Source organism: Eschrichtius robustus, chromosome 20 (genome assembly GCF_028021215.1).
Source record: "Eschrichtius robustus isolate mEscRob2 chromosome 20, mEscRob2.pri, whole genome shotgun sequence".
NCBI lineage: Eukaryota > Metazoa > Chordata > Mammalia > Artiodactyla > Eschrichtiidae > Eschrichtius > Eschrichtius robustus.
Genome location: NC_090843.1, coordinates 9690633 through 9717318, shown reverse-complemented (window position 1 = coordinate 9717318; position 26686 = coordinate 9690633). Strand labels below are relative to the sequence as shown.

General features: G+C 57.0%; 1 protein-coding gene across 1 annotated transcript in view; it reads left to right on the top strand.

The window, feature by feature from the left end:
- DNAH17 (dynein axonemal heavy chain 17) overlaps positions 1 to 26686 on the top strand; it is a 116104-nt gene that overhangs the window by 39731 nt on the left and 49687 nt on the right. The window contains exons 25-49 of the mRNA XM_068530207.1: positions 781 to 1029; positions 2730 to 2852; positions 3766 to 4113; positions 4214 to 4305; positions 4702 to 4828; positions 5601 to 5753; positions 7056 to 7181; positions 7325 to 7432; positions 8060 to 8191; positions 8522 to 8682; positions 9281 to 9437; positions 10519 to 10623; positions 12236 to 12393; positions 12858 to 12996; positions 13181 to 13408; positions 13772 to 13909; positions 14799 to 14931; positions 16577 to 16704; positions 17430 to 17578; positions 21363 to 21645; positions 21746 to 21919; positions 22172 to 22379; positions 22819 to 22984; positions 25430 to 25532; positions 26239 to 26386. Of these exons, the coding sequence (XP_068386308.1) occupies positions 781 to 1029; positions 2730 to 2852; positions 3766 to 4113; positions 4214 to 4305; positions 4702 to 4828; positions 5601 to 5753; positions 7056 to 7181; positions 7325 to 7432; positions 8060 to 8191; positions 8522 to 8682; positions 9281 to 9437; positions 10519 to 10623; positions 12236 to 12393; positions 12858 to 12996; positions 13181 to 13408; positions 13772 to 13909; positions 14799 to 14931; positions 16577 to 16704; positions 17430 to 17578; positions 21363 to 21645; positions 21746 to 21919; positions 22172 to 22379; positions 22819 to 22984; positions 25430 to 25532; positions 26239 to 26386 (4036 nt within the window). The remainder of the gene's footprint in view (positions 1 to 780; positions 1030 to 2729; positions 2853 to 3765; positions 4114 to 4213; positions 4306 to 4701; positions 4829 to 5600; positions 5754 to 7055; positions 7182 to 7324; positions 7433 to 8059; positions 8192 to 8521; positions 8683 to 9280; positions 9438 to 10518; positions 10624 to 12235; positions 12394 to 12857; positions 12997 to 13180; positions 13409 to 13771; positions 13910 to 14798; positions 14932 to 16576; positions 16705 to 17429; positions 17579 to 21362; positions 21646 to 21745; positions 21920 to 22171; positions 22380 to 22818; positions 22985 to 25429; positions 25533 to 26238; positions 26387 to 26686) is intronic.

The window sequence follows — 26686 nt, the reverse complement described above, 5'->3', positions numbered from 1 at the left end:
GGATGTCTGTCAAGACCGCGTCTTTCCACCCCAAGCCTGTCTCAGCAACCTCTGACCCCCTCCAGGACCGGCCCGTCCAGCTTCACAGCTGTTCTCAGCCTACCCTGAATTAAAGACTGTGGCTTCACAGGGTTCTGTCTCCACTCTTGGTAGGGTTGTCCCCCAGTAGTGCCTGTGTCTTGTTTCATCCTGTCGTGAGTGAAATTTCTTCTGGTGTTTTTAATCAGTCAGTATAAGATAGGTTACTCTGCAGTGACAGACAGCCCTAAAAAAAAAAAAACAAAAAAGAACTGTGTGTAGTTAACCACTGACATGTATTTCTCATTCATGCAAAGCCCACACTCCAGTTCCAAGCAACCCTTGGGCAGCTCAATGCACGCATCCACCATTGCCAAGGCAGACGGAGGGAACCGTGGGTCAGGCGTTGGCAAGCCAACGCTTCTGCCCCCAAGTGTCGGGCATCACCCACATTCCACTGGTCGAGGCAACTTACGTGGCTGCACCAAGAAGTGGGGCAGAACTAGATCCTGGTGAGCAGTGACAAGACCCACGTTTTGCCAAACTATCTCTTAACTGCTGACTTTTAAGTTGAATCTTTCATGATAGAACTGGGTTGTTGTGGTTTTTTTCCCCTTGTATCCACCCACTTTACCAAGCTCGGTCATTAGTTCTCAAGACTCCTCATTGGATTTTGCTCCCTGAGAGCAATGGCAGGAAGGTGGCACAGGTGCCTTCCTGAACTGTCCCCAGTAGAGGAGACAGTGAGAGTTTCCATCTCAGGTCAACACCAGCATCGATGACTGGAAGACCACCAAGTGGAAGAACATCAACGTCGAGCAGATGGACCTAGACTGTAAGAAGTTCGCCAAGGACGTGAGGTCGCTGGACAAGGAGATGAAGGGCTGGGATGCCTTCGTGGGGCTGGACGACACCGTGAAGAACATGGTCACGTCCCTGCGCGCCGTGAGTGAGCTGCAGAACCCCGCCATCCGGAACCGCCACTGGCAGCAGCTCATGCAGGCCACCCAGGTACCGCGCCTCGGGGGAGGAGGGCGCTGCTCCTTGGGAACTCGCTACCGGATGGGCGGGGCTGATGCTGATAAAGCCGGCTTTGAGCATGCTCGGGCTCTGCGCTCAGAGGGGCCCCGCTCTGGGTTGGATGCTCTGCTGTCACCATGTTGAAGTCCTTAATAATTTTTTAACAGGGGACCCCATCATTTTCATTTGCACCAGGCCCCGCAAATTATGCAGCCAGTTCTGGTCGTACGATGAATGTCCCTGGGGCTCAGGAAGTTTGGGGCGGAGGAATAGCTCCCCGGGTCCCCCATGCGCCACAGGAGCACAGAGTCCTGGCACCCAAATTTTCCCAGGGATATTCCCCAGTGGGGGGGGGGGGTGGTCACTGGCCTTGACACTCACCGAAGGCAAATAGGAACATCCCCACCGTCCGCAAACATTGAACAAAACTCTGTGGAACGGCTACTCTGCAGAGGCCCCACGTAGATGCCAAGGGTGCAGAGACAGAACACGGGCCCTGCTCTCAGGGAAGCAAAGGAAGAAAGAACAGCGTGGGCCACGGTGTTCGGGACGCCGAATGGGATGCTCAGGGGTGGTTCTAGGAGCACAGAGGAGGCAGTCACCTCCACGGCGAGGCAAGAGCAGGAACGGCTTCAGGAGCACACGGGATGTGGCCTGGGCCTTGGCGGGGAGAAACAGGCAAGCAGAAGGGTTATCCTGAGTACTGAGACCACTGGCCAGCAGGCTCATGTACCCCCTCCAGGGCCTGGGAGAGACCCCCGGGCAGTGATCAACAAGCAACTAAAGCGTCCCAGGAATTGGGCATCACCGAGGACTGTTGAGACCCGGGCAGGTATTTTCCCAACCATGATTGAGAGACACTCGATTCCATCACTTGGTTAAACCAGTTTCCACGGCAGGCTTGGAATCAGGGCCTGGAAATGTCTGTCTATGTGACAGCAAGAAGGATTTGAGGACTGGGTGACACCATGAAAATACCTGGTATTGTTACTGGAGTAATATAGTACCTGTGACTTGGCCACACCTGTTACTAACACGGCAGCTTCCTGAGGTGGTGGATCAGGTCCTGCGACTGCTGTAACAAAGCCCCACACCACAGGGGGCTTAAAAACCACAGAAGTGTACTGTTCCCTGGCTCTGGAGGCCAAAAACCTGAAATCAAGGTGTCGGCAGGACCGTGATCCCTCTGGCAGTCTAGGCGAGGGCCCTTTCCTGCCTCTTCCAGCTTCCGGCGGCCCCAGGCGATCCTTGGCTTGTGGCCGCATCCCTCCAATCCCTGCCTCAGTGGTCGCGTGGCCTCTTCTGCATTTCAAATCTCCCTCACCTTTCTCTGATGAAAACACCTGTCATCCGATTTAGGTTCCGTGCAGTTGATCCAGGACGATTTCATCTCAAGATCCTTAACGGCTGCAAAGACTCTATTTCCAAATAAGGTCACATTCTGAGGTCCAGGTGGACATGAATTTGGGGGGGACACTATTCAATCCCCTATCAGTGGACTCTGCTGTTACCAGTTTTACAGGGAGGAGAGGCGAGGCCTGGAGAAGTGACTGCCCAAGTCACGGAGCTTCCAACTGCCCCCGCCATGGCCTGGGTTCCTCCCTCGCCTGCCTCTCCATGAAGGACAAAGCTGTCCCTCAACTGGAGAACATGTGACCTTATGTGGAATGTGCCTATTTTTTTTCCCGTAGGTGAAATTTGAAATGTCAGATGAGACCACCCTGGCGGATTTACTCCAGCTGAACCTACATAAATACGAAGATGAGGTCCGAAACATCGTAGACAAGGCTGTGAAAGAGTCTGGCATGGAAAAGGTATCCTTTGTTGACAGCAAAGTGCGTTTTGTAGGGGATGGTGCTGAACCCGAACCACCTGCCTAACCCTGCTGAACTCTCCTCTCCTACGAAGCACCCTCATTTGTGGTCCATCCTGCCTCTGCTTTCTGAGAAGCTGAAGTGGGGACGGGGGCAGGAGGGCTGGCCATCAGCCAGTACCTGGGTCAGTTCCAGGACACACGGAAACTCTGGATGACTCCTTTGCAATTCAAACCTCTCTCCTCACCTGTTTTTTGAGTTTGAATTGTCACATTTTGGCTTTCTTTTTTTAACAACCTTATTGAGCTATAAATCCATACCATACCATTCACCCATTTAAAGTGTACAATTCAATGGCTTTTAGCGTATTTACAGATATGTGCAACCATCACATATTAGAATTAGTCAATTTTAGAACATTTTCATCTCCTCAAAAAGTAATGAAACCCAGACGCTTTAGCTATGACCGCCCCCCCCCCATCTTCTCATGCCCCGCACCCCAGCTCTAAGCAACCACTAACCCACTTTCTCTTTCTATAGGTTTGCCTTTTCTGGACATTTCATATAAATGGAAACACATAATATGTGGGCTTTTGTGTCTGGCTTCTTTCACTAAGCATGTTTTCAAGTTGCCTTCATGTTGTAGCATGTGCCCGTGCTTCATTCTTTTGTATGGCCAAATAGTATTTCATTATATGACTACACCACATTTTGTTGATCTGTTCATCCACTGAGGGACATTTGGGTTGTTTCCATCTGTTGGCCATTGTAAATAACATTGGCATGAACATTTTGGCTTTCTGAAAAGCCCTTCCTTTCTGAAGGGGTTCCTTCCATGTTCTAGGAAACTCTGGGTCCTTTTCAAGCCCCTCATGCCAGACACTTGCTGACCCTATTGCTGTTCCCCCAAAAGGTGCTGAAAGCCCTAGATAGTACCTGGTCCACCATGGAGTTTGTGCACGAACGGCACCCGCGGACAGGCACCGTGATGCTCAAGTCGGATGAGATGCTGGTAGAGACGCTGGAGGACAACCAGGTGCAGCTGCAGAACCTGATGATGTCCAAGTACCTGTCCCACTTCCTGAAGGAGGTGACGAGCTGGCAGCAGAAGCTGTCCACAGCGGACTCGGTCATCTCCATCTGGTTCGAGGTCCAGAGAGCCTGGAGCCACCTGGAGAGCATCTTCATTGGTTCCGAAGACATCCGCGCCCAGCTGCCGGAGGACTCCAAACGCTTCGACGACATCGACCAGGAGTTCAAGGTGAGCACAGCTCTCTCGCTCCTGCCTGGGCACTTTCGGAAATGGCTCCGTTGGAGGAAACGGGGCTCCTGATGCCATGGCGGTCCCTTTCTCTTCCCAGGCCTTGATGGAGGAGGCGGTGAAAACACCCAACGTGGTCGAAGCCACCAACAAACCTGGTCTCTATAACAAACTTGAGAACCTGAAGAAGAGGTGGGTCCCACACTGTCCAGGCGAGGGGCTTCACTGTGGCAGAAACCCGAGTCATGCGCCCCTTGCTGGCCAGGACGGGGAAAGCCCCAGGTTGTGGGTTAACACATCCCCTTCCTCAGAGTGCGAGCTCTCAGGCCACATCCTGCCACGCCGGCCACAGAGCGGGCCTTCAGCCTCAGGAGAAGCAATGACTGCAGAGATTAAACTGTACCCCATCATACCTGGGGACACCCACCAGGTCAGGGGCTGGCAGAGAACAAGTGTGGAAGATTTGAATCAAACTGGGGCTGTGAACAGCCTGGGCGTCTCCGGGGCTGTCCGTCCAGCGCGTGGAAGGATGGGCTGGAAAAGACCCTCCGTCGAGCAGGACTCAGCAGCCTTGTTTCCTCCCCCTAGGTTGGCCGTGTGTGAAAAGGCCTTGGCCGAATATTTAGAGACAAAAAGACTGGCTTTCCCAAGGTTCTACTTTGTCTCCTCAGCCGACCTCCTGGACATTCTCTCCAACGGAAATGACCCCGTGGAGGTAGGTGGGCCCCTGGCACTGTGAAGAGAGGCCAACCTCAGGTGCGGCCTCTGGGCTCCAGGCGGGTCCCTGCTTGGCTCCATGTCCAGGTGGCCCTGGGATGTTGGAGGAGTGTCCACAGGTGTCCCTGTGGCACCTCCACGAGGTCATCCACACCTGAAACCACCCAGGGGCTGGGCCATGACAGAAAGACCTGGGACTGGTCTCAGACCCTGCCCTTGCCTCCCCGAGCCTCATCCGCGTCCTCTGGAAAATGGGTGAGATGCCCGTTTCTGAGAGACACGCCTGCTCATCCTAATAAATCCCAGGCGCCAGGAAGAAAAGGTCCCTTGGGGTTCCTCTTCTAAAAGAGAGGAGGGTTAGCTATCCCAGCGAAGGGATGTGACTGTATCTTATTCTAATCATGAAGTTCCAGACGCACAAGAAGGTAGCCACAGGATGGCCCACAATTTAGGTTCTGAGCGTCTGACCTAGGGACGCGGGTCCCATGCCCGGGACAGAACCTTCTCAAGGAAAAGAAATCTTCAGGAACAGACATTCGGAAGGTTCCGCCTGAGAGCAGTTTTTGCCATTTGTTGGCTAAGTGCGTTCAGTCAACATCCCAGAGGCAGGGGGTTGGGGTGGGGGGATGCGTATAAGCCAAAAAAAAAAAAAAAAATGCTTAAAACCACCCGAGGAAGACCCAGGCTGCATGTCTCCCCCACTTTGAACCCCTTGGCTGCAAAATCCAGTGATCCGCACCCCCCCCCCCCACCGCCCCTGCCCAATCCAGGTGAGCCGCCACCTGTCCAAGCTCTTCGACAGCCTGTGTAAACTGAAGTTCCGCCTCGACGCCGACGGGAAGCCGCTCAGGTTTGGCCTGGGCATGTACAGCAAGGAGGACGAGTACGTGGCCTTTGACCGGGAGTGTGACCTCTCGGGGCAGGTGCGTGCGTGTGCGGATGGACGCCCCCGCCCCAACCCAGGACGACAGTGCGGCGTGTACAGGGCCACACGGCCTCAGACAGGCTGTCCCCAGCAGCCTGTGACCACCCCTCTGTCCTCTTCCCTCTGCCTCTCAGAACAAATGCTTAAGGGGCTTCTCTATAGAATTTCCAGCACAGCCTTACCTACACAGTATGAGGTGCATTGTGAGAAAAAACAGGAAGAGAAAGGAGGGGAGGGAGGGGGAGAAAAGGTTTATTAATGCCATTGAGTCTTTAGTATTTTATTTATTGTTATTAATGCCAAGGGGTTAGGGTTGGCGGCACCCCGCCCCCCGCTTTGAAGGGGGCCACACACACCTGGACCACCCACTTCTCATCCCTGCTTAGCGTAAGGGGCTTTACTGCTTTGATTTAGCAGAGGGGGTCCCTTTGCCTTGGGCAGCCCGGCCCCCTTTCCAGCTCTCCCCCCCCACCCCAGGAGGCTGCTCTCTTCTGCTGACAGCAAGCTTCCTGGCTGCCCTCCACACCCCACCTCCCCCAATCTCTTTGCCCAAGTATTGATCAAGCCTCCGAATCGACCTTGACATTAGCCTAAGCAAAAATGTAATTCAGAGGTAAGTCAGCTAGGGGGGTAAAAATCTCATGCAAGAAAACCCGAGCTCCCACAACTTGAATTCGGAGAACCTGGCCAGATGGGGCTGGCAGGCCGGTGACAGGATCCAGTCCTCAGTTTGTTCAGATGCTTCCCACACGTAACTGCTTACAGATGTAACCACGAACTACGGCGAGCTCTGCCTGCACTGTCGTAGTTTAAAAGAAAAACCAATCCAATTACCTCATTTGGGTATTCCCCCCCCACCCCGGTTGCAGTTAGTTGAAGTTTTGTATTTTAAGATACACACAAGGCTCGTCAGCAAGTTTGTCCACGTGACGATCTAAGACCCTGAGATGATGCACTTGGGGAGCTAGTGGGGGCTCCACTAGTAAGGGGCGCGGGGCTGGGGGGACAGGCCCCGTGCCTCTGCACGTCAGCACCACTCCATAGGGTCAGACAGAGACTATCGTCTCCTCTTGATTTTTCTCTGGTTTCCCCTCCCTTCTCTGTGTAGAAACAGTTAATGCACACAAATGCCCAATGCAACTAGTTTTGCGGGTACAGCTGGGCTTGCTGACCACATTTTTCAAGCTGGTCATTACCATTCAAGCTGGTGACAAATGGTAATTTAATTTTTAAATGACAAAGCAAGCCATCGGAATGAGCTGTGCTCACCCCTCTCTGGTCCCTGTGGCTCCGTCCCCAGGTGGAGGTCTGGCTGAACCGGGTGTTGGACAGGATGTGCGCCACCCTCCGCCACGAGATCCCGGAAGCCGTGGTGACCTACGAGGAGAAGCCAAGGGAGCAGTGGATCTTTGACTACCCCGCCCAGGTCTGAGGCTGGGTGGACGGAGCTCACCTGTCCTGGGTTAGCCGCAGTGGGCGGAGAACAGCCACCTTACTGATGTGAACTCTTCTGTCACACTGAGAACGACGCTCACGTTGGCGGGGGGCCGGGGGCCGCTCTGTTTTCAGATTGCGCTCTCGTGCACCCAGATCTGGTGGACAACCGAGGTGGGCCTGGCGTTTGCCAGGCTGGAGGAAGGCTACGAAAACGCCATCAAAGATTACAACAAGAAACAGGTGTGTGCCCCCATCCCATGTCCATCCAAAGCTTCTTGCTCTGAGGTGCCCCCTTGTGCCACTGCGATTTCTGTGGGTCAAAAGCAACCAAATACTGGCATCCCCCCCAACATCCTTCTGCCCAAGAGTAACCGCTTTAGAAGTACATGACTTTAATTCTCTCTTTTGATTTAACTTTTTAAAAGATTCTTGCTTAGAAATTTAGAAACTAAAGATAATTTAAAAAATAAAAGCGAAAGCAACCAAAAACCCCACCACCCATATATAACCCCGTCAACAAATTCTTATCTAACATTCTAATCTCTTTGTGTGCATATAATCGATTCCTAGGCGAAAATATATAAACTGTCCGCACAGCTTTAAAATCCTGGTTTTACATAATGTCCACCGGCTTTCACGGCATCAGATCTTCTTCTACACCATTTTTAGTGGCTCCTTGATATTCCATGGGGGGCCTGTTCCCCAGCGTACCCCACCCCCAGTCGGGGGATAGCGAGAGCTTCTTTCTGTGTTTTGTTGTTGTGAACAAGAGCACGGGGGTCCTCCCTACCCGACCGTGGGGCACCCGCCCAGCCCGGAGTCTGCCCCGCGACCGGTGTCCCAGCCAAGGTGCCTTCACTCCTGCAGATCAGTCAGCTGAATGCGCTCATCAGCCTGCTTGTGGGAAACCTCAACGCCGGGGACAGGCTGAAGATCATGACCATCTGTACCATCGACGTCCACGCCCGGGATGTGGTCGCCAAGATGATCACCGCCAAGGCACGGGCGCCGGGAAGGGCCGGGAACCCTGCTGGGGTCTGGTGCCTGGGACTCCAGCCCACGCCCCCGTCCCAGTTATCGCTGCTTCATCCTGGGTTGAGGGAGGCGGGTGACACTGTTCCGGGCAGCGGCTACCCCCTCCTTCATCCCTTAGTCTCACCCCTGGTAAGCGACTGGACAAGCAGCCCAATCAGGGGCGCCCCTGGTTCAGCGAGACTCAGTGGCGCACGGAGTTAGGCTTGACGTGGGCACCACGGGAGGAGCAGGAGGCCGGGGAGCTCCCCCAGGTCAGGGACCACCAGGAGGCAAACCGGCCTGCTCCTCCCGCAGGTGGAGAGCTCCCAGGCCTTCACCTGGCAGTCCCAGCTGCGGCACCGCTGGGATGAGGAGAAGAAGCACTGCTTTGCCAACATCTGCGATGCCCAGATCCAGTACTCGTACGAGTACCTGGGCAACACCCCACGGCTCGTCATCACCCCGCTCACCGACAGGTGAGGACACACCGGCCGCCTTCCTGCCTGGCCCTGAGCAACGCACACTGTTCTCTGGGCTCGCCCCCGTGAGTCCTTGCGCCGTCAGACCCGAACGTGCCCTGCTGAGGCTGACGGGTCCAGGCATTTGGGTCAGATTCAGTCCTGCTACCGTCCAGGCACCCAGACCCGGGGGCCATGGTCTTATTCCCTCCCTCCGACACTGGCTGTATGGCCTTGGGGGTGTTGCTCAGCCTCTCTGAGGACCCGCGAAGTGGGGACGTTATTTTATAAATCCTCGGCAGCTCGTTGAGGGTCAGGCGAGTCATTTAACAGCAAAAAGCACTCGGACCAGCAGCAGCTCAGAGCGAACCGTCAGTGCCTGTGATGTGACTCTTACATTAGGCAGTGCCCTCCTCCTCTAACGCCCTGCTGGGTACAGCCCCCATGTGGCATCTGCCCCTGCAAGACGGTGTCTGCCCTTTGGTGACGTCACAAGCGCTTCCCATCGGCTCCCTTTGGTGCCTCCTTGGGGCTTGGGGGGTGTCGCTGAACCACAGTGAAAGGAAGTGGGCGGCTGTGGGGTTGCCGCCGCGAGGTGATCGGAGGTCCTTTGCAGATGCTACATAACCTTGACCCAGTCCCTCCACCTGATCATGGGCGGAGCCCCCGCTGGCCCCGCCGGGACTGGCAAGACGGAGACGACCAAGGACCTGGGCAGAGCCCTGGGCACCATGGTCTACGTCTTCAACTGCTCCGAACAGATGGACTACAAGGTACGCAGCCCAGGCCCGGGGGGGCCTGACGGCCCCAGGGAGGACCACCCAGGGCCCCCCCCTCCACGCCCCAGGTGAGCTCTAGATGTGTGGGCACCGCAGGCCGGACCCAGGCAGGAGGCACCAGCTCCCCAGTCTGCTGACGGCGTCCACCAGACGGACAGGCTGAGGAGTGGTGCCCCCACTGGCGGCCTTGGCCCTCCTGGGAGGCTGGGCCTCCGCAGCATGACCAGCGTGTCTGGTAGAGGCTCTCAGGGTGGGCACAACCAGCCCCAAACGTCCTGCCTCCCCCCGGGGAGGTAACCCCTCCCAACCTACATTCCAAGCTTGTCCCCGGCAACTGGGGGCACCAGACAGAGTGAGCACCTTTGAGGGCTTGGGGGGCGGGGTAGCATGAGGGGCGGGTATAGGGTAGGGGCCAGGTCCTAGCGGTCACTGGAGACTTTGCAGGACAGCCACAGTTCTCAAAGGGCCCAGAAGACAGGTGACCATGGAGGTCAGGTCAGAGCAGCCCCTGGGGGGGCGGGGGGACACTGAGATCAGGAGCTCAGGCCTGCAGGGGGCCTCCCTGCCCCACCCCCATCAGAGCCCCACAGTCCAGGGGACCCCATCTTGAGGATGAGGGTGGGGACAGCTGCCCCGTCTGACTCTCAAGGCCACAGCCCACACCGGCCTCCTGGGTTTTAGAAAAGTGAAATCTGAAGCTGGATCCTCCCAGAAGGAATCCTGTATATAAACGTTGAAGAAGCATCCTGATTGTCCAGCTGGGGCCTGCCGTCCGTCCCCCAACCTTAGAGGGAAGCCCCCTCTCTTGTGTGCTAGTGGAAAATGCAAGGGCTGAACTTTACACAAACTCGCTTATCTGAGCCCAGGCAAAGCCCCCATGCCAGGGAGTGTCTGGGCTCTTCCTGGCACCTGGCCCCGGGCAGTATTAACCCTCCCAGGGAGTGAACATCCTGCCTCTAGCCTTCTGAGGGCCCCAAAGTTCCCAAGCCTGACCCTCGGCCAGGGGGCTAATGGGGCAGGTAGGGGCTCCCGGCAGGGCTCTCCACGCGTGCTTCTCCCATCTCACCCTTTCTAGTCCTGTGGCAATATCTACAAGGGCCTGGCCCAGACCGGAGCCTGGGGCTGCTTCGATGAGTTTAATCGAATCTCCGTGGAGGTCTTGTCTGTGATCGCCGTACAGGTAGGGCCCGCGTGGTCTCTGGGTCACGTACGGGAACTCACTGCCCTGCCGGCTTGGGGCTCGTCAGCTTTCCTGTAGGGTCAGGTCAGCCTCACTGAGTTGGGGGTGTGGCACAAAGGTGAGCAGGACCCCAGCCCTGTCCTTCAGGGGCCCACAGTCTGATGGGGCACACAGAAGGAAAACAGTAAGGATCAGACCCAGTGGCACATATGTAACCGAATACAGACAAGGGGATAATCAGTTTTGCCTAGGGGACCAGGACAGAGGGCTTTGTCTCAATTACCAATGGAGCTGGGCATTGAAGGATGTCTAGGAGTTTATCAGTTAGACAAGGGTGCTGGGAGGGAGAGAAGGAAGAAATGAGCCCGAGTATTTTGGGAACACCCATGACAGAGTGCAGGACTGCCTAGTTCTGGGCTTTATTTGAACTCTCTGTGCCTTCATCTTCTAATCTGTAGAATGGGTTTGCTGGCAGGATTAGGGGTGAGTGCAGGTAGCTGGCCTCCTCCACTGTTGTTTCCCCACCTCAGCATAGACATGGAACTATCCCCAAGCCCTGGGGCTGGAGGTCAGTACGGCAAAGAGAGGACGAGGGCAGCCAGTGCCCGCTGGACCCATGGGCGATGCTGACGGCTGCCTTGGGGACCCCCGCCCCCAAAGTCAGTGCACAGACCCCAGGATAATTACGTAGAGCTCTGTTGACTCAGATGGAGGAGCAGGAACTGGAATGGAACATTAGGAGAGGCTCCATGTGGAGGGGAGGGGGTCCCACCGCCAGCCCCTGCCCTGCTGGCTTGTGAGCCGCACGCTGCAGACCAGTCTGGGAGGAAAGTCCTGGACAACTAGGCGTGAGCTTTGCTCCAAAGCCCCAGGCTCGGAGGTCAGGGCTTAAACTGTGGCTGCAGGGCGCCCTCCAGTGGTGTCTTGGAGGTTTGCAGCTGCTCAGCACCACCGAGGGTCAAAGGCAGCTAATGGTCCCTGAATTCAGATTTCACCCGGGGCTGACTTTCTGATGTGGGGATGGCTACCCATCAGCCCTCCCACGGGTCACACTGCCCGAGCAGGAACGGGACACACAGAACGGCTAGGGGGTGGAACGCCACTCAGTAATATCAAGGAACAACCACAACCTGGAGGAATCCCCAGGGCGTCTCGCTGAGTGACCAAAGCCCGTCGCAGATGACACACTGTAGCATCCCGCTTACTAACGTTCACGAAAGACAGAATCACAGAAACGGGAGCAGATGAGTGGTTGCAGGGGGTCAGGGGAGGGCAGGGTGGGAGAATGGTGGGGGTGGCTATAGAGGGTGACAACACCTGAGGTCACGGAAATGTCCCATCATCTCCACGTTGCTGTCCTGGCGGTGATGCTGCACTACGGTCACCCTTGGGGGGCGCCGGGGAGGGGCCCATGGGATCCCCTCCACGTTCGTCCTTACAACTGCATGTCAATCTACAATTGTATCAAAGTTTAAAGTTTGATTTAAAAAAAGAAAGATCAGGAAGGTCCTCTGCAAATTCACAGCCACACGCTTTAGCACAAACGAAGATCTGTCCAGCCTGTCGAAGGTGGTCATTCCCACGTGAACGCGTCTGTGTACCCGCTGTTTAGGTAAAATGTATCCAAGATGCAATTCGGGCCAAGAAAAAAACGTTTAATTTCCTGGGAGAGATGATAAGCCTCATCCCCACTGTTGGCCTCTTCATCACCATGAACCCCGGGTACGCCGGACGTACGGAGCTGCCTGAGAACTTAAAGGCCTTGTTCAGGTGTGTAGTGGGTGGGGATGGCATGAGGAAGTGCCCAGGAGGGTGCTGTGGAGGGCAGAGGGCGAGGCTGACCAGAGGGGGCTGTGGGAGAGGAGGAGTCTGGAGACAAGACCTGAGTGAGAGGGACCAGCCTGCCAGGGCCTCTGACACGTGGGGTGGAGGTCCCGTTTCAGCCACAAGCGGCCAGGGAGGGAGGACAGGTCTCAGGTGACTCTCAGAGGAGTTGAGTAAAGGGATGCAGGGCCTGGAGACGCCCCGTGCAGGGTGTGGGAGGAACAAGCGAAGCGGGGAGCGGAGCCAAGCGGCGGGTGGGGGCCTGGGAACCCAGCTCCGCGCCTAGACTCTCAGCCTGTGACGCTGTGCTCCTCCTGGCAGGTGAGGTGTGCCTCTAGGTGACAAGGGGCAGGTGGGGGCATGGTTGGAAGAGGGGGAGAAGCCAAGGCAGGCCCTGCTGACCCCCTCAGGCCCTGCGCCATGGTGGTCCCCGACTTTGAACTGATATGCGAGATCATGCTGGTGTCTGAGGGCTTTCTGGAGGCCCGCCTTCTGGCCAGGAAGTTCATCACGCTCTACACCTTGTGCAAAGAGCTGCTGTCAAAGCAGGTGTGTGACAACGTCCTGGGCCCGCAGAGCTGGGGTCGGCAGGGGTTACAAACGCAGGTGGCCCGGATGCCTCCCAGACAGCCTGGAGGAGCCTCCACGCGTCCCAGCGGCAGGCGGGCCTCGGTCCCAGCGCCCCCGCCGGCGCGCTCACGCCCGCCCGCCCGCCCCTGCCCTCCACTCGCAGGATCATTATGACTGGGGCCTGCGAGCCATCAAGTCTGTGCTGGTGGTGGCCGGCTCCCTGAAGAGGGGCGACCCCAGCCGGGCAGAGGACCAGGTGCTGATGAGGGCGCTCAGGGACTTCAACATCCCCAAGATCGTCACCGACGACCTGCCCGTCTTCATGGGGCTCATCGGGGACCTCTTCCCCGCCATGGACGTGCCTCGGAAACGGGACCTGAATTTTGAGAAGGTGGGTACAGCCAGGGTCACGCCGGTCACCTGCCTAAGTGGCAGGTACCACGCTGGGGTGGTGGTCACGTCTGCCAGCCGGCAATGGCCACACACGCACGGCTCCCTCTGCCCCGAGGAACGTCCTGAGGCTACAGGTTGCCTCTCCAGCCCCTCTTGCAACTCTGGGGGCATCGGGAGAGGAAGTGGAGGGTGCTTTGGGCAAACCCATTCCCCGCACGGGGTTCTCGGTAGCACCCACGGCAGAGCACGTAAACATCCCCATGGGCAGGGCCGCTGTTCCCTTCTGGTCTCTCCGCTGGGCAGGGGGCTCCCTCGCGCTGCACGGCGGGCCCAGCGCCCCGTTCCCACACGCCTGCCCCAGGTCATCAAGCAGAGCATCGTGGAGCTCAAGCTGCAGGCGGAGGACAGCTTCGTGCTGAAGGTGGTGCAGCTGGAGGAACTGCTGCAAGTCAGGCACTCGGTGTTCGTCATCGGGAACGCGGGCAGTGGCAAGTCCCAGGTACATGCCCACCTGGGGACCCAGCCCAGTGCAACCCCGGGCGGAAGGGAGTCAGGGACCGGGAAGGAAGCTGTGACGGGGAGCCGGGGGCGGAGGAGGAGGCGAGGAGTGGCCAGCGGACCCTGGTCCCACGATGAGGCCCTTCTCCCAGGCCCTCCTCTCTTCCTGCTCCTTTCCCCTTGATATCAGTCACCCCGCCTCTCTGCAGCCAACCCCCCACCCTCCTGTCCCCCGCCCCCTACCATTGCCTGGGGCACGGTGGAAAGCAGAGGGTGGCGGCCAACATGACTGATAGCTATAACGCCGGAAAATTCTAAACCAGCCGAGTATTCAGCGAGCCGCCCACAGGATGGACTATTATGCTATTATTAAAGATCATTTCCAAAGACTATGTAACATGAGGGACGCTCACTGCAAGTTATTTTTAAAAGGCAGAAACTGTACGAACCAGTTCTCTAAAAAGGAATGTGTGTACGTATGTCTACACATATACCCATGGGAAACATCCTCAGATGTCCTCAGAAACCCTTTTCTCTGCAGGGGGAAGAATTACAGGTAGCTTCCTTCCTTTAATTTTTCCCCTGGCGAGCACATTACTTTCATTATCAGGGAACTAGTATGAATTTCACCCGGTCTGGGCACAAGTAGCCCTCCGCTGCGCACAGACAGGAACAATCGCAGGGCGTCTTCCTGGCCTGTGGGTTTCAGCGTCCTCCTGGACGTTGTTTGGGGGTCGCAAACTCACCTGCGTGTCGCCAAAGCAAAGCAGGCCCAGAGCAGGGATTCTGCCTGTGGGTCTTCAGGGGCCCTTGGAGCTCACACGAGGGCCCTAGCGCAGGGTCTGGGTGCGGGATGTGGCCCTGCGTGAGCAGCCCCCGCCTCGGCGCAGGTCCTCAAGTCCCTGAACAAGACCTATCAGAACCTGCAGAGGAAGCCGGTCGCCGTGGACCTGGACCCCAAGGCCGTCACCTGTGACGAGCTCTTCGGCATCATCAACCCGGTGACCAGGGAGTGGAAAGACGGTAATGGGAGCAGGACCCCTGGCAGGGCCGAGAGGGCGAGGGCTCGGAGCAGGCGTCCCAGGCCTGGGTCCACGGCGGGCCCGCTTCGTCGTGGCCGCTCGGCCGGCCTCTGTGCAGTGAGCACGTGGCCGAGCCCCCGAGGGAGACCCTCAGCGGGTCCAGCTGCGGTGAGGGGGCCCACACACACGCGTGGTGCATAACGATGGTGCTTGTGGAGAGCAGGAAGATCACAGACGGGGGCTGGTTCCCTCTCCCAGGCGGGAGGAACCGGGGAAGCCATGGACACCGTAGCGTCAGCACGCCTGCCTCAAGCAGGGCTGAGGGGAGACGGGGCCCCCACCCCATGGTCCACAGGAGGAGAGCCCTGAAGTGCAGGCTGGAGCCTCGGGTGCTGGGAATGGTGTTTCTCTGGGGGAAGGGCCTTGATGAGATCTGTGCTTTATATAAAAAAAAAAAAAAAAAAAAACAAACAAAAACTCGGGACATTGGAGAAAGGACAGGTGAGGGGCTAGGGGAGATGGGGGGCCCCAAGGGTGGTCCAGGCGGAGGAAGGGGCACTGGAGGGGTTGGAAGAGGCGGGTGTGGTGTACTGCTTGCCAGGGGACCATCCCCACCCCCGCCCCACCCAAGCTTCCATGCGTCCCCCTCCCGGGACAGGAATCCCGGGGGGTTCTGCTCCAGTCTCCCCTCTGTGAGAGGCCCCCCGCCCGCCACATCCCCCTCTGCCCCTCTCCCTGCTTTCTTTTTGTGACTTGGCATCTATTTCCGCACGTGTATCTTGCGCCGTCACCCCCTCCACTGGGATGCAAGCTCTGTGGGGTGGGCAGGGGCTTCAGTTGTCCCCACGCCCCCTGCTCTGAGCCTGACTCTTTCTTTTTTCCTCTGTTTTTTTTTTTTAAATTAATTTATTTTATTTATTTTATTTTTGGCCGCGTTGAGTCTTCATCGCGGCACGCGGGCTTTCTCTAGTTGCGGCGAGTGGGGGCTACCCTTCGTTGCGGTGTGCGGGCTTCTCATTGCGGTGGCTTCTGTTGTGGAGCACGGGCTCTAGGCACGTGGGCTTCAGTAGTTGTGGCACGTGGGCTCAGTAGTTGTGGCTCACGGACTGTAGAGCGCAGGCTCAGCAGTTGTGGCGCACGGGCCTAGTTGCTCCGCGGCATGTGGGATCCTCTCGGGCCAAGGATCGAACCCCTGTCCCCTGCATTGGCAGGCAGATTCTCATCCACTGCACCACCAGCGAAGTCCCTGAGCCTGACTCTTTAAGACCACTCAGCAAACCTTTGTTGAGTGAATGAATGAAAGAGGGAAGGGATGAGTGAAGGGATGCAGGGCGGGGCAGTGGCCTTCCACGTAGGGCTGTTGAATCTGAGAACTGGACCAGACTTGGGAGGGATGTCGGGGGGCAGGGGCAGGGGTGGAGTCATAAAGGTGGGTCCTCGGGGTCAGGAGAAGGGCAGGAAATGAGCCAGGTCCCCTCCTGTCTGAGGGCCTCCGCCGTCCCTCTGAAGCAGGGCACTGGCCACCTCTGAGAGAGAGGCCAGTGTTGGCCCAGAGGGGACAAGAGGGGGCGAGCTCGGTCTCAGCCCCTGTGGCCCCAGGGAGAGCCACCCAGAGCCGGACCTGACAGAGCCACCGCCGCCCACAGGCCTCTTCTCCACCATCATGCGGGACCTGGCCAACATCCCTCACGACGGCCCCAAGTGGATCGTCCTGGACGGGGACATAGACCCCATGTGGATCGAGTCCCTCAACACCGTCATGGATGACAACAAGGTACAAGGGGGCCCTGGATCCCAGAGCTGACCCCCCAAGAACGGCAGTAACGTGGGGGAGGGGAGCATATGGGACATGCCACATGTCTCGCCTGCTGCGCTCAGCAGACAGGACCCGCTGTGCATGGGGATTCAGGAGGGGGCCTGCCTGGAGTTCTGCACAAAGCGTTATGGACGAGGGAAAGCCCCCCCACCCCCATCACAAGACGCATTCCTTGCAGGATGCAGGCCCACGTGCACCCGGCTCACCTGCTTTTTGGCCGCAGCGTGGGCAAAGGATGCAGGTGTAGAGAGCGTTCCTGTCTGACTGACACGTGGCACGATGTCGGAGGGGTAGCTAATATCTTGGAAGGCACGGAGAGTGTTGAGAATTATCTAGAAGCAGCTTAAGAAAGTGATTCTCAACTGGGTGGAGGAGGGAACCCCAGAATTCCTGGGCAGGGGTCGGGGTCATGGTTTGAAAGGCACATTTAGCCTCAGAGTGAAGTCCTACGTCATCCACGCACATCTGGACGCTCTCCATGGCCCGGGGGTGGGAGGGGCCGGGGGGGCTGGCATCGAGGACGGCAGGGAGTCGCTGGATTAGGGAAGCTGGTTGGTGGCTGGCGGAGGTACGGGGGATGTCCCCGACCTCCTCCTCCTCCTCTTCTGAAATGTGACCTGTGAAACCCTCAGGACGAGGGTGCTTTGGGGCTGAAACCCACAGGCCTGTGTCCCTCACACTAGGTCCTCACCCTGGCCAGCAATGAGCGGATCCCCCTGAACCGCACCATGCGGCTGGTGTTCGAGATCAGCCACCTGAGGACGGCCACACCGGCCACCGTCTCCAGAGCCGGCATTCTGTACATCAACCCGGCCGACCTAGGGTGGAACCCGTGAGTTGGGCTTTTGTTCTCCTGCTCCAAACTATGCAGAGAAAAAGGAGGGCATTGGCGTTTCAGAGTTTCCTGTGTATGAATTCATTCATTCACTCACTCGTTCACTCATACGATAAATACCTTGTGCTGGGCCCTCCCCAGGCAGCAGCGTGGGGGCAATGAAAGGATGCGGGACAGACGTGTGAATAGGTGATGTCATGCATGGCGACTCTGCATCACGGCAGCTAACGAAACAGAAGTTTGTACCACATGCAGGGAACTCTGAGGAGGAGGGAGGGAGGGTCTGGGCCTGTTGTGGAGACAGGAAGTCTTCCTGGAGGAGCTGGAGTTGGGGCTGACCCCCGAGAGGAGAAGGAGCTTTCCAGGTAGACAGATAGGGGAAAGCATTCCAAGTGAGAACCAACAGTTAAGGGGCATCAGGGCGCGAGTGTGAGGTTCCCGGGAACTGGCGGTGGTCCGGTGTTCGTGGATGGAGCGTGAGGCGTGAGGATTCTCCTGACAGGAAGGGACTGACCCTCCAGGGCTGGCACAGGGGCCCCTTCTGACGTGACGAGGACAGTTCATGGCAGCAGATGACGGGTGGCCACTGGCGACAGGGGAGGAGGGATGGATGTGAGAAATGTGTGAAACCTTAAGAAATGGAAGGCTTGCCATTGATCCTGGAGGCATGTTTTTGTACTTGGACACATGGCTAGTAATTTATACGCCAGGACATCCTGCGTGGTCTTGAGTAGAAACCCCAGTGCAACATTCTGGGACTGACAGGCTCAGGAGAAACACCTTGGCTGCATTCATTCAGTCGTCCACTTCATTCATTCATTCATTCATTCATTCATTCAACCAGTGCTTTCAGCGCACCTGCTGTGTGTCTGACCCTCGGATGCCCCGTGCTGGGGAAACCGGGTCTCCCGGAGAGATGTGGAGAGTGGTAAGAGATGTTGGGAGGAAGAAGAATCCTTGAAGGATTCGAGAAGGAACAGGTAGAAGGGAAACCAGGGAGGTGACGTCCCACGTAGCCAGGGAGGAAAAAGCTTCAGGAGGGAAGCAGCGTCGAGAGGGTCACGTCCGGAGGGTCAAGGAGCCAAGGACAGAAAGTTGCCACTGGATTTGGCAGCTGGGAGCTCACCATTAACTCAGGAAGAACAGCTTTCTGGCGTGACAGGGGCAGAAGCCAGATGGCAATTCATGGAGGAGGAATTGGGAGGAGGCCCTGGTAATGAGGGTCTTTCTGGAAATGTCTCGTAGCAGCTGGGGCGAGATGAGCAGGCATGGGTGTTTCCAGGCACAGGCAAGTGTGCCGGTGGGGAGAGAGGGGGAGGAGGAGAGTTCATGCTCGATGCATCTGTGCATCGAGTGGGAAGTGAGACCGCCGTCTCCCGATGCAGCGAGGCAGGGGCTGGGGTGGGGGGGGGGGGTGGTACATGAGCGCAGTGACCCTGCAGGGACAGAACCAGAGCTGGCCTGACCCACAGGGGCCTGGGGGCCGCTGAGACCCGGCACCACTGTGCCGCCTTCTCCAGCAACACCTGTCATCCTGCTTTGTTAGTGTCCTGTGGCTGCCATGACAAAGGACCACAAACCGGGCAGCTTCAAACAATGGAAGTTTTTTCTCTACTGGTTCTGGAGGCCGGAAGTCTGAAATCAGGTGTTGGAAGGGTTGGTTCCTTCTGGAAGCTCTGAGGGGGAATCTCTTCTAGGGCTTCTCCCCCAGCTTCTGGTGTTGCTGGCAATCCTTGGCTTGTAGACACATCACCCCATCACCCCATCACACAGCCACCTTTCTGAGTCTCACGTGGTCTTCCCTCTGCACATGCCTCTGTGTCCTAATTTCCCTCTTCTCATAAGGACCAGTCATTGGATCCGGGCCCACCCTCATCCAGGATGCACCATCTCGAGATCCTTATTTCGATTACATCTGCAAACACCCTTTTTCCAAATAAGGCCACATTCATAGACTGGGGGTGGACTTGTCTTTTGAGGGGCCCCCATTCTGCCCACTATACACGTCTGGGCGTTTCCAGGGTGGGCAGCAGACAAGGCAAGAGAACTGGAACGAAGTCTGAGCGGGAGCCGCTAAGACGCAAGAGTACGGGAAGGAGACGGTGGGGCCGAGGGGCGCCCAGTGGACGCTCAGCGGGGGCGGGAAGGAGAGCGGAAGATCAGCAGGGGTGGGCAGGGGCGGGACCCGAAGGCTCCCCCTTCAGCCGGGAGCGGTTCTTGGGGCTCCAGAGGGATAACCAAGAGAGTGAGTGGCATCCTGGGGACCAGGAGGAGACCCGGGTTTTGCTGGAGAGAAGTGGAGAGGCTGAGAGCCTGCTCAGGGCCCCCCAACCCAGAGAAAGAGCAGCCCTCCAGCAGGGCCAGCCATGACTCAAGGCAGGGGTGGCCGAGCGTATCCAGGAGGGGGAGGTGAAGCAAAGCTCCAGGGCCAGAGGCGCCCCGTGGCCTCTGGGGACAGGGCAGGAGCCTGCAGGGAAGCCACTCGTCCTCCTGGGGTCTGGGTCTGGGTCTGGGTGTGGGTCGGCTTTCCAGATCAAAGCCAGCGCGCACATTTGCGTGCACTAAATGTCTCTAACAAGGCAAAATTTAAAATTTGATATATCCGCCTTCAAGATAGAAGGCAAATGCAGCAGTCTACGTATAGATTTGCACATTGGTCTCCATTCTGAAGACAAACTGTATTTGGAATTCAGTTCTCAACGGCACTGTGTTTGCTTGTGGACGTAGAGTGTTTAAAGGTTTGCTCTGTTACCTAGTGAACCCAGGGGCAACGGGGCAGAGTTTTTGAGCTCTTGGTTCTCTGTTCTGCTAGGGATGCGGTAAGAGGCAGAGCTTCCAGAACATGCGCTCACTTGCAGAAAGGCATGTCTGCTGGGGCTGCGGAGGGCAGGCGAGCTGAGTCGGGTAACGCGAGCTTCCTGCTTACGTTTTGGGCATCCTAGGAAGGACAGCTCACTGAGCTCATCAGCCCGCAAGGGAGCCGGACGCTCTTTACGCTTTTAGCGGGCACTTGTTTAGCACTTACGTGGACCAGGCTCCCCTCTATGAGCTTTAAAAATATCAGCCCAGGTAGTCCTTCAAATATGGGAGTGATTATCACCACTCCCATTTACGGATGAGAAACCTGAGACCCACACACGTTGAGTAACTTGCCCGAGGCCATGGCTGGCCACGCTAGAGCCCACTCGAGCCAGGCAGTCGGGCTCTAGAATCCACACCCCTCACAGCCATGGTGGGCCACCTCTATGCAACCCACTCCAGAGATGTATGTGTGCCAGACAACCCAACATGGCTCCTCAGGAATGCCTGGTGTATTGGTTTGGACCCTTCCATTAAATGTGTCAATTGGCTCAATTCACCATGTATGCTTCAGGCGTGGCTGGATCCAGGAGCCCAGATAATGCGATGATGTGTCCCTGCTCCTCTCCTTTCCTTTCCCCTTTCTTCCCTTCCCTTCCCATCCCCTCCCTCTCTCTCCCCCAGATGATGTTATGAGACTTCTCTCTCCTCTCCTCTTCTCCTATATCCAGCTCTACTGTCCTCGGTATTATCTGCATTTGGGGGTAGGAAGGATGGCTCCCAGTTGTTCTAGGAGGACAGCACCCCACAGCTAGAATCCCAGGGAACGAGCACACCCTCATCAGATCCTCTTAAGGTCTGGGACCGGCCCCATCACCAGGCAGGAGTACCAGAATCACGTGGAAGCGTTCACCAAGCAGAGGGTCGCCAGGGGGACCCAACGTGGCGGCCCAGTCCTCCAGCACCTCCCCGTCTTCCCCAGGGTGGTGAGCAGCTGGATAGAGAGGCGCAAGGTGCAGTCGGAAAAGGCCAACTTGATGATCCTCTTTGACAAGTACCTGCCCACCTGCCTGGACAAGCTTCGCGTCGGGTTTAAGAAGATCACTCCGGTGCCCGAGATCACGGTCATCCAGATGATCCTGTACCTGCTCGAGTGCCTCCTTACCGAGAAGAACGCACCACCCGACTCTGCCAAGGAGCTGTACGAGCTCTACTTCGTGTTCGCCTGCTTCTGGGCCTTCGGAGGGGCCATGTTCCAGGACCAGGTGAGCAGCCGGCCGCGGCGGGTGCCTGGCCAGCCAGACTCGGTCTCCCGGCATCCCTCTCAGCTGGGCCGTTTCTGTGCTTTATTTTGTTTCCCAACAGCTTGTAGATTATCGGGTCGAGTTCAGCCGATGGTGGATCAACGAGTTTAAGACAGTCAAGTTCCCCTCGCAGGGAACGATCTTTGACTACTACATAGATCCCGACACCAAAAAGTTCCTGCCGTGGACGGACAAGGTGCCCCGCTTCGAGCTGGACCCTGATGTCCCGCTGCAGGTAACTGCCCAGGGCGGTGACGATTTATGACGATTTAGGAGCAGGGCTCAGAGCCCCATCCCACTCGCTTCTCAATGGGATGTCCAGTCACAAACGGTTTTCAACAATAGGACCTTTCAAGTAAGACTGGGGATTTGACAAACTGTCCAGGTCTGCAAGTTTGTTGGGAAGGTGGGAATTGGAGGCTCGGGTGTGTCTGGGGTTACAGCTCCTCCCTCTCCCCACCCCCCATCCTCCTGCCCCCTCCCCCAGGCCTCACTGGTGCACACCACGGAAACCATCCGCATCCGCTACTTCATGGACCTGCTCGTGGAGAAGTCGTGGCCCGTGATGCTGGTGGGGAACGCAGGGACGGGCAAGTCGGTGCTGATGGGGGACAAGCTGGACAGCCTGAGCGCAGACGACTACTTAGTGCAGGCCGTGCCCTTCAACTTCTACACGACCTCGGCTATGCTGCAGGGTGAGGTTGAGGACAAGCGTGGGTCCTCACGGCCTGGCCTCGACATACCCAATCACTCTCATCCGACGCACGCGACTGCCCCCCAATCCCACCCTGACGTTCCTCACAGCGCCTTCTTACTGCAGACCCGGGAGCTGGCCAGCTGCCTCTCCACTTCCCGTGCCCCCACCCGCTGCTCTCTATGCCCAGAGCAGGGGGATGAGGGTGGCAGATCCCACAGGGAGCTCCGCTCCTAACCAGTCTCAGGTGGCCCCGACGTCGATGAGCGCAAGGGTCCTGTGTCCCTGCCTGGAGCCAGTGGTGCCCACCACCCTCTCCTTTACTCCTGAGGTGGCTGGAGTCCAACCCGCCTGTCTTTGGTGCCCCCAGGGCTACCCTTTGGGCCACCGCCTCTGAGATCTACCAGGCACCGTGGTAGTCACCCCATTCCCTTCTCTAGGTGTTCTCGAAAAGCCGCTGGAGAAGAAATCAGGGCGGAATTACGGGCCACCAGGCACCAAGAAGCTGGTCTACTTCATCGACGACATGAACATGCCCGAGGTGGACAAGTACGGGACGGTGGCCCCGCACACCCTCCTCCGGCAGCATATGGACCACAGGCACTGGTGAGTGGGGGCGGGGGAGGGGTTTGCCACAGGGAGGATGCAGGGCTGGGACACAGGACCACGCTGATGGGGTCACAGGTCTGGGGAGAGGTGGGGGGTCAAGGTCTCCTCCTCTCATACATTCCGCAAATACACCCTGGGCATCTGCCAGGTCCCGGGCTGGCGGCTGTGGCCTGCAGTTCCATGGTACAGGGACAGACAGGTACCCCTCCGATTGAAGTGTCCATATGGCAGAGAAGACAGAGGGGTGCAGTTCCAGGGTGAAGGGAGCAGTCACAGAGGACCCCAGCAGCTGGGTCAGAGACCCGGGGTGGGAGGAGGCAGCTGGGAGCTCCATTACTGGCCTTAGTGTCAATACTTTGGAGGGAGAGCATCTCGGGCACAGCAGATGCCATGGGCAGAGGGAGTGTGGCCCCTGGAGGGGGCCATAGGAGCCCAGCGTGGCTGGAGCATGAGAGCCAGAGGGAGAGGGTGCCCGGGGCAGGGGCGGCCAGACCCCAGGACTCATGGACCACTGGACAGAGAACACTTTCTCCCAAGGGCAACGGAAAGCCGAGGGTGTCATGTTTACATTTGCAGTCTGGAAAGGTCAGAACATTCAGTGTGGTTAAAACAAGTATCACTTGAAAGAAGTGTGCCGTGATGACCTGGCAAGCGGCCCAGGCCAAACCTGGGGGTTTTGAGACCAAAGGAACCCGAGAAATCTCATCAGAAGTCAGTGAGGGGATGCATGGAGCCTGCCCCTTACTGCCGAGAAATAGGGCACAGAGGGGATAAGTGGCCTGCTGGCAGTCACAGCCCTGATGAGAGGCCCAGCGGGAGGTCAAGCCCACATGTCTGACTCCATGGCGGGCCTTTCCCCGCGACGTGACACCGACTCCAGGGCTCACGGGCTGTAGGAACCCAGCAAGGACAGCAGTGAAGCCATGGGGGCTATGGGCTGTGATGCGGGAACAGGGTGTTAGGGATGGCTCCCTGGGGAGGTGACAGAGCTGGGCCGGGGCGGGACGCACTTGAAGTGCAGCCCTGCGAGAGCTCGACACCTGTGAGGACATGAAAGTGGTGTGGGACGGCCAGGGCCCAGGACAGGTCTGGGGAGGGACAGGGCAGGAGGCCGAGGGCAGAGCAGGAGGGATACGTGAGGGCTGCCCGCGCCCCTTCGGGAGGATCTGCTGGGAGGCCCAGGAGGGCCCAGGGGTGGTCCCTCACTCTCCCGGGCCCTGGTTGCATGCTCTCGAAATGGGCTCACCAGGTCGTGCATCCTTGCAAAAGTTACAAAACTAAGATGTGGTGTACTCTTCTTTAAGAGGGCCCTTAAGAGCTGTGAAGCTTCAGCCCTGGGTCCACACCTGCCCTGGAGTTTGTCCTGAAGAATCTCTCTAGGAGGGGGAGGCATAGTCAGATTTGGAAGATCCCTCTAGAATTTCAGATAAAGGGGCCCCACAAGCAACAGGGAAGGCTGGACTGTTCAGAGGCTCTGTCAGCAGGTGCAGAAGAAACAGCAGCACAGAGCAGCCCAACCACCTAGATCAGGCGGGCCCCACGTGGAGGGCAGACCCACAAGCCAAAGGAGAAACTGCCACATCGGTGGGAGAAAGTGTGACCCGGGGAAAGGTGGGGAGTGGGAAGGACTTCTCAAAGCTAGGCTTCAAAAGCATAGACCAGAAGGCCGAAGGATGGTTACTTTGACTTACCTGAGAACTGAGGAACATTGTTCACCAAGAGACACCATGGGCAAGCACGATATGGAGTTGATGGGAGAAATTACTTGCAATGCCTGATACTGGCAGTGGATTCATATGTGGGGCATACAAGGAATCCCCACAGATCAACAAGGGCCGGCACCAACTCCCAACAGAAAACAAAACAAAACAATGGGGGGAAAAGCCAAAAGGTAAAAGGCACATGAAAGATGCACAAGCTCTTTATAGCCTTTGACCTCGTCTGAGCCCCTGGAAGTGTTAGCAGTGCCCTGGCATCGAGGAAACTCTTCAGTTTATTTGATCATCGTCACCATCATCATCCTTGATAATTAGAGTGATAATGGGGGTGGTGGTAAACATTTATGGAACCCTTGCTCTATTTCAGGTGCCCTTCTAAGTTTATTTTCATGCATTAGCTCCATTCGTCCTCATAATGACCCATTGCACAGATAAGAATACTGAGGCACGGCGGGGTTAGCCAGCCTCCCCAGAGTCACGATGCTACTGAATGGAGGAGCTGGAACATAAACCCAGACCTGAACACTGAGCCACTCCGTTGCCTCCTGTTTCAAAATTTTTCTTAAAAGCATGAAGTACAATTGGCCATTTCACATGTAATTGTTATTTTGAGGTTTGTTTTTTTTTTTTTAACCATATGCAGGGCAGTACTGGGGTGGGTGGGGAGCCGGGGGTGGCTCCTGGGGGCCGGCAGCAGGACATTACGCTGGCCTTGCCTGCGCAGGTATGACCGACAGAAGCTGACACTGAAGGACGTCCATAACTGTCAGTACGTGGCATGCATGAACCCCACTGCTGGATCCTTCACCATCGACCCCAGGCTTCAGGTAGGCAGAACCCAGCCTCATCTCGGTCAGCTGCAGGAGCCCAAGGCTCACTTTGGCAAATGAGAAGGAAAGCATTGATTTGGGATTGTGGGGCTGCGGGCTGGCATCCCCTGGAGAACGCCCCAGCCTTTCAGAAGCTGTCAGGACATTCCCAGTGGGTGGGGGGGGGGGGGCGTGTTGAGAGGCTAGCCAGCTCTCCCTGTGAGCCCGTAGGGCTGCCAGACTTAGCAAATAAAAATACAGATGCCTGCTCAAATCTGAATTTCAGATAAACAGCCAATCATGCCCCATACGATGTCTGAGACATATTTGTACTAAAAAAAAAAAAAAAATTTTCCTATGTGGAATTCAGATTTAACAGGAAATCCTGTACTCTATCTGCAACGCCACCCAGGCAGGACCTCACCTCTGAATTACCTAAGCAGATGGAGACCTGGAATTTAAATCCAGGCTGCGCTCTGAGGCACTCTTTGGCCTCCTCCAAGTATTTTCTGGCGAGCGTGACACGAATTTGGCTGTTTGAGATGTAATCAATATTTAAGGGGGCTTTACCACACACGTGGCATGAGGAGGGAACCTGTCCATTCTGACCGTGCCCACGAGACATTAGGCGATGAGGACAGAGTCCTCGTCCAGAGGAAGGCGGCCCCGCCCCAAGCTGGTCCCTACGAGCAGCCTGACCAGGGCCTCTGGTTGTTCCGGGCAGCGCCACTTCTGTGTGTTTGCCGTGAACTTCCCGGGCCAGGAGGCTCTCGTGAGCATCTACAGCACCATCCTGGCCCAGCACCTGGCCTATCGATCGGTCCCCATGGCAGTCCAGAAGATGAGCAGCCATCTGGTGGCCTCCGCCCTGGGTAAGCTGACCTGCCTCGCCCCCTCTCCTGTCAGTGAGACCCGCTGCTTTATGGGGCTGACGGAGGCTTCATACTTTCCCCTGGTAAATATTTTGTTTATACTTCCAAGTCAATATTTTTTTTAACGATGCTGTTGAGGTATTGTGAAGTCCAGTTGCTTGAGGGGGAGGCGGAGGATAGGAAATTCAGTATACAGAAGCAATTTACACGTCAGTAGAGTAGCGAACTTCCTCCCTCCTCAGCTCTGCAGATTTCTTACTTAAATTGTCAGCATCTCACAGTCCATTTGCTTTAGAAACT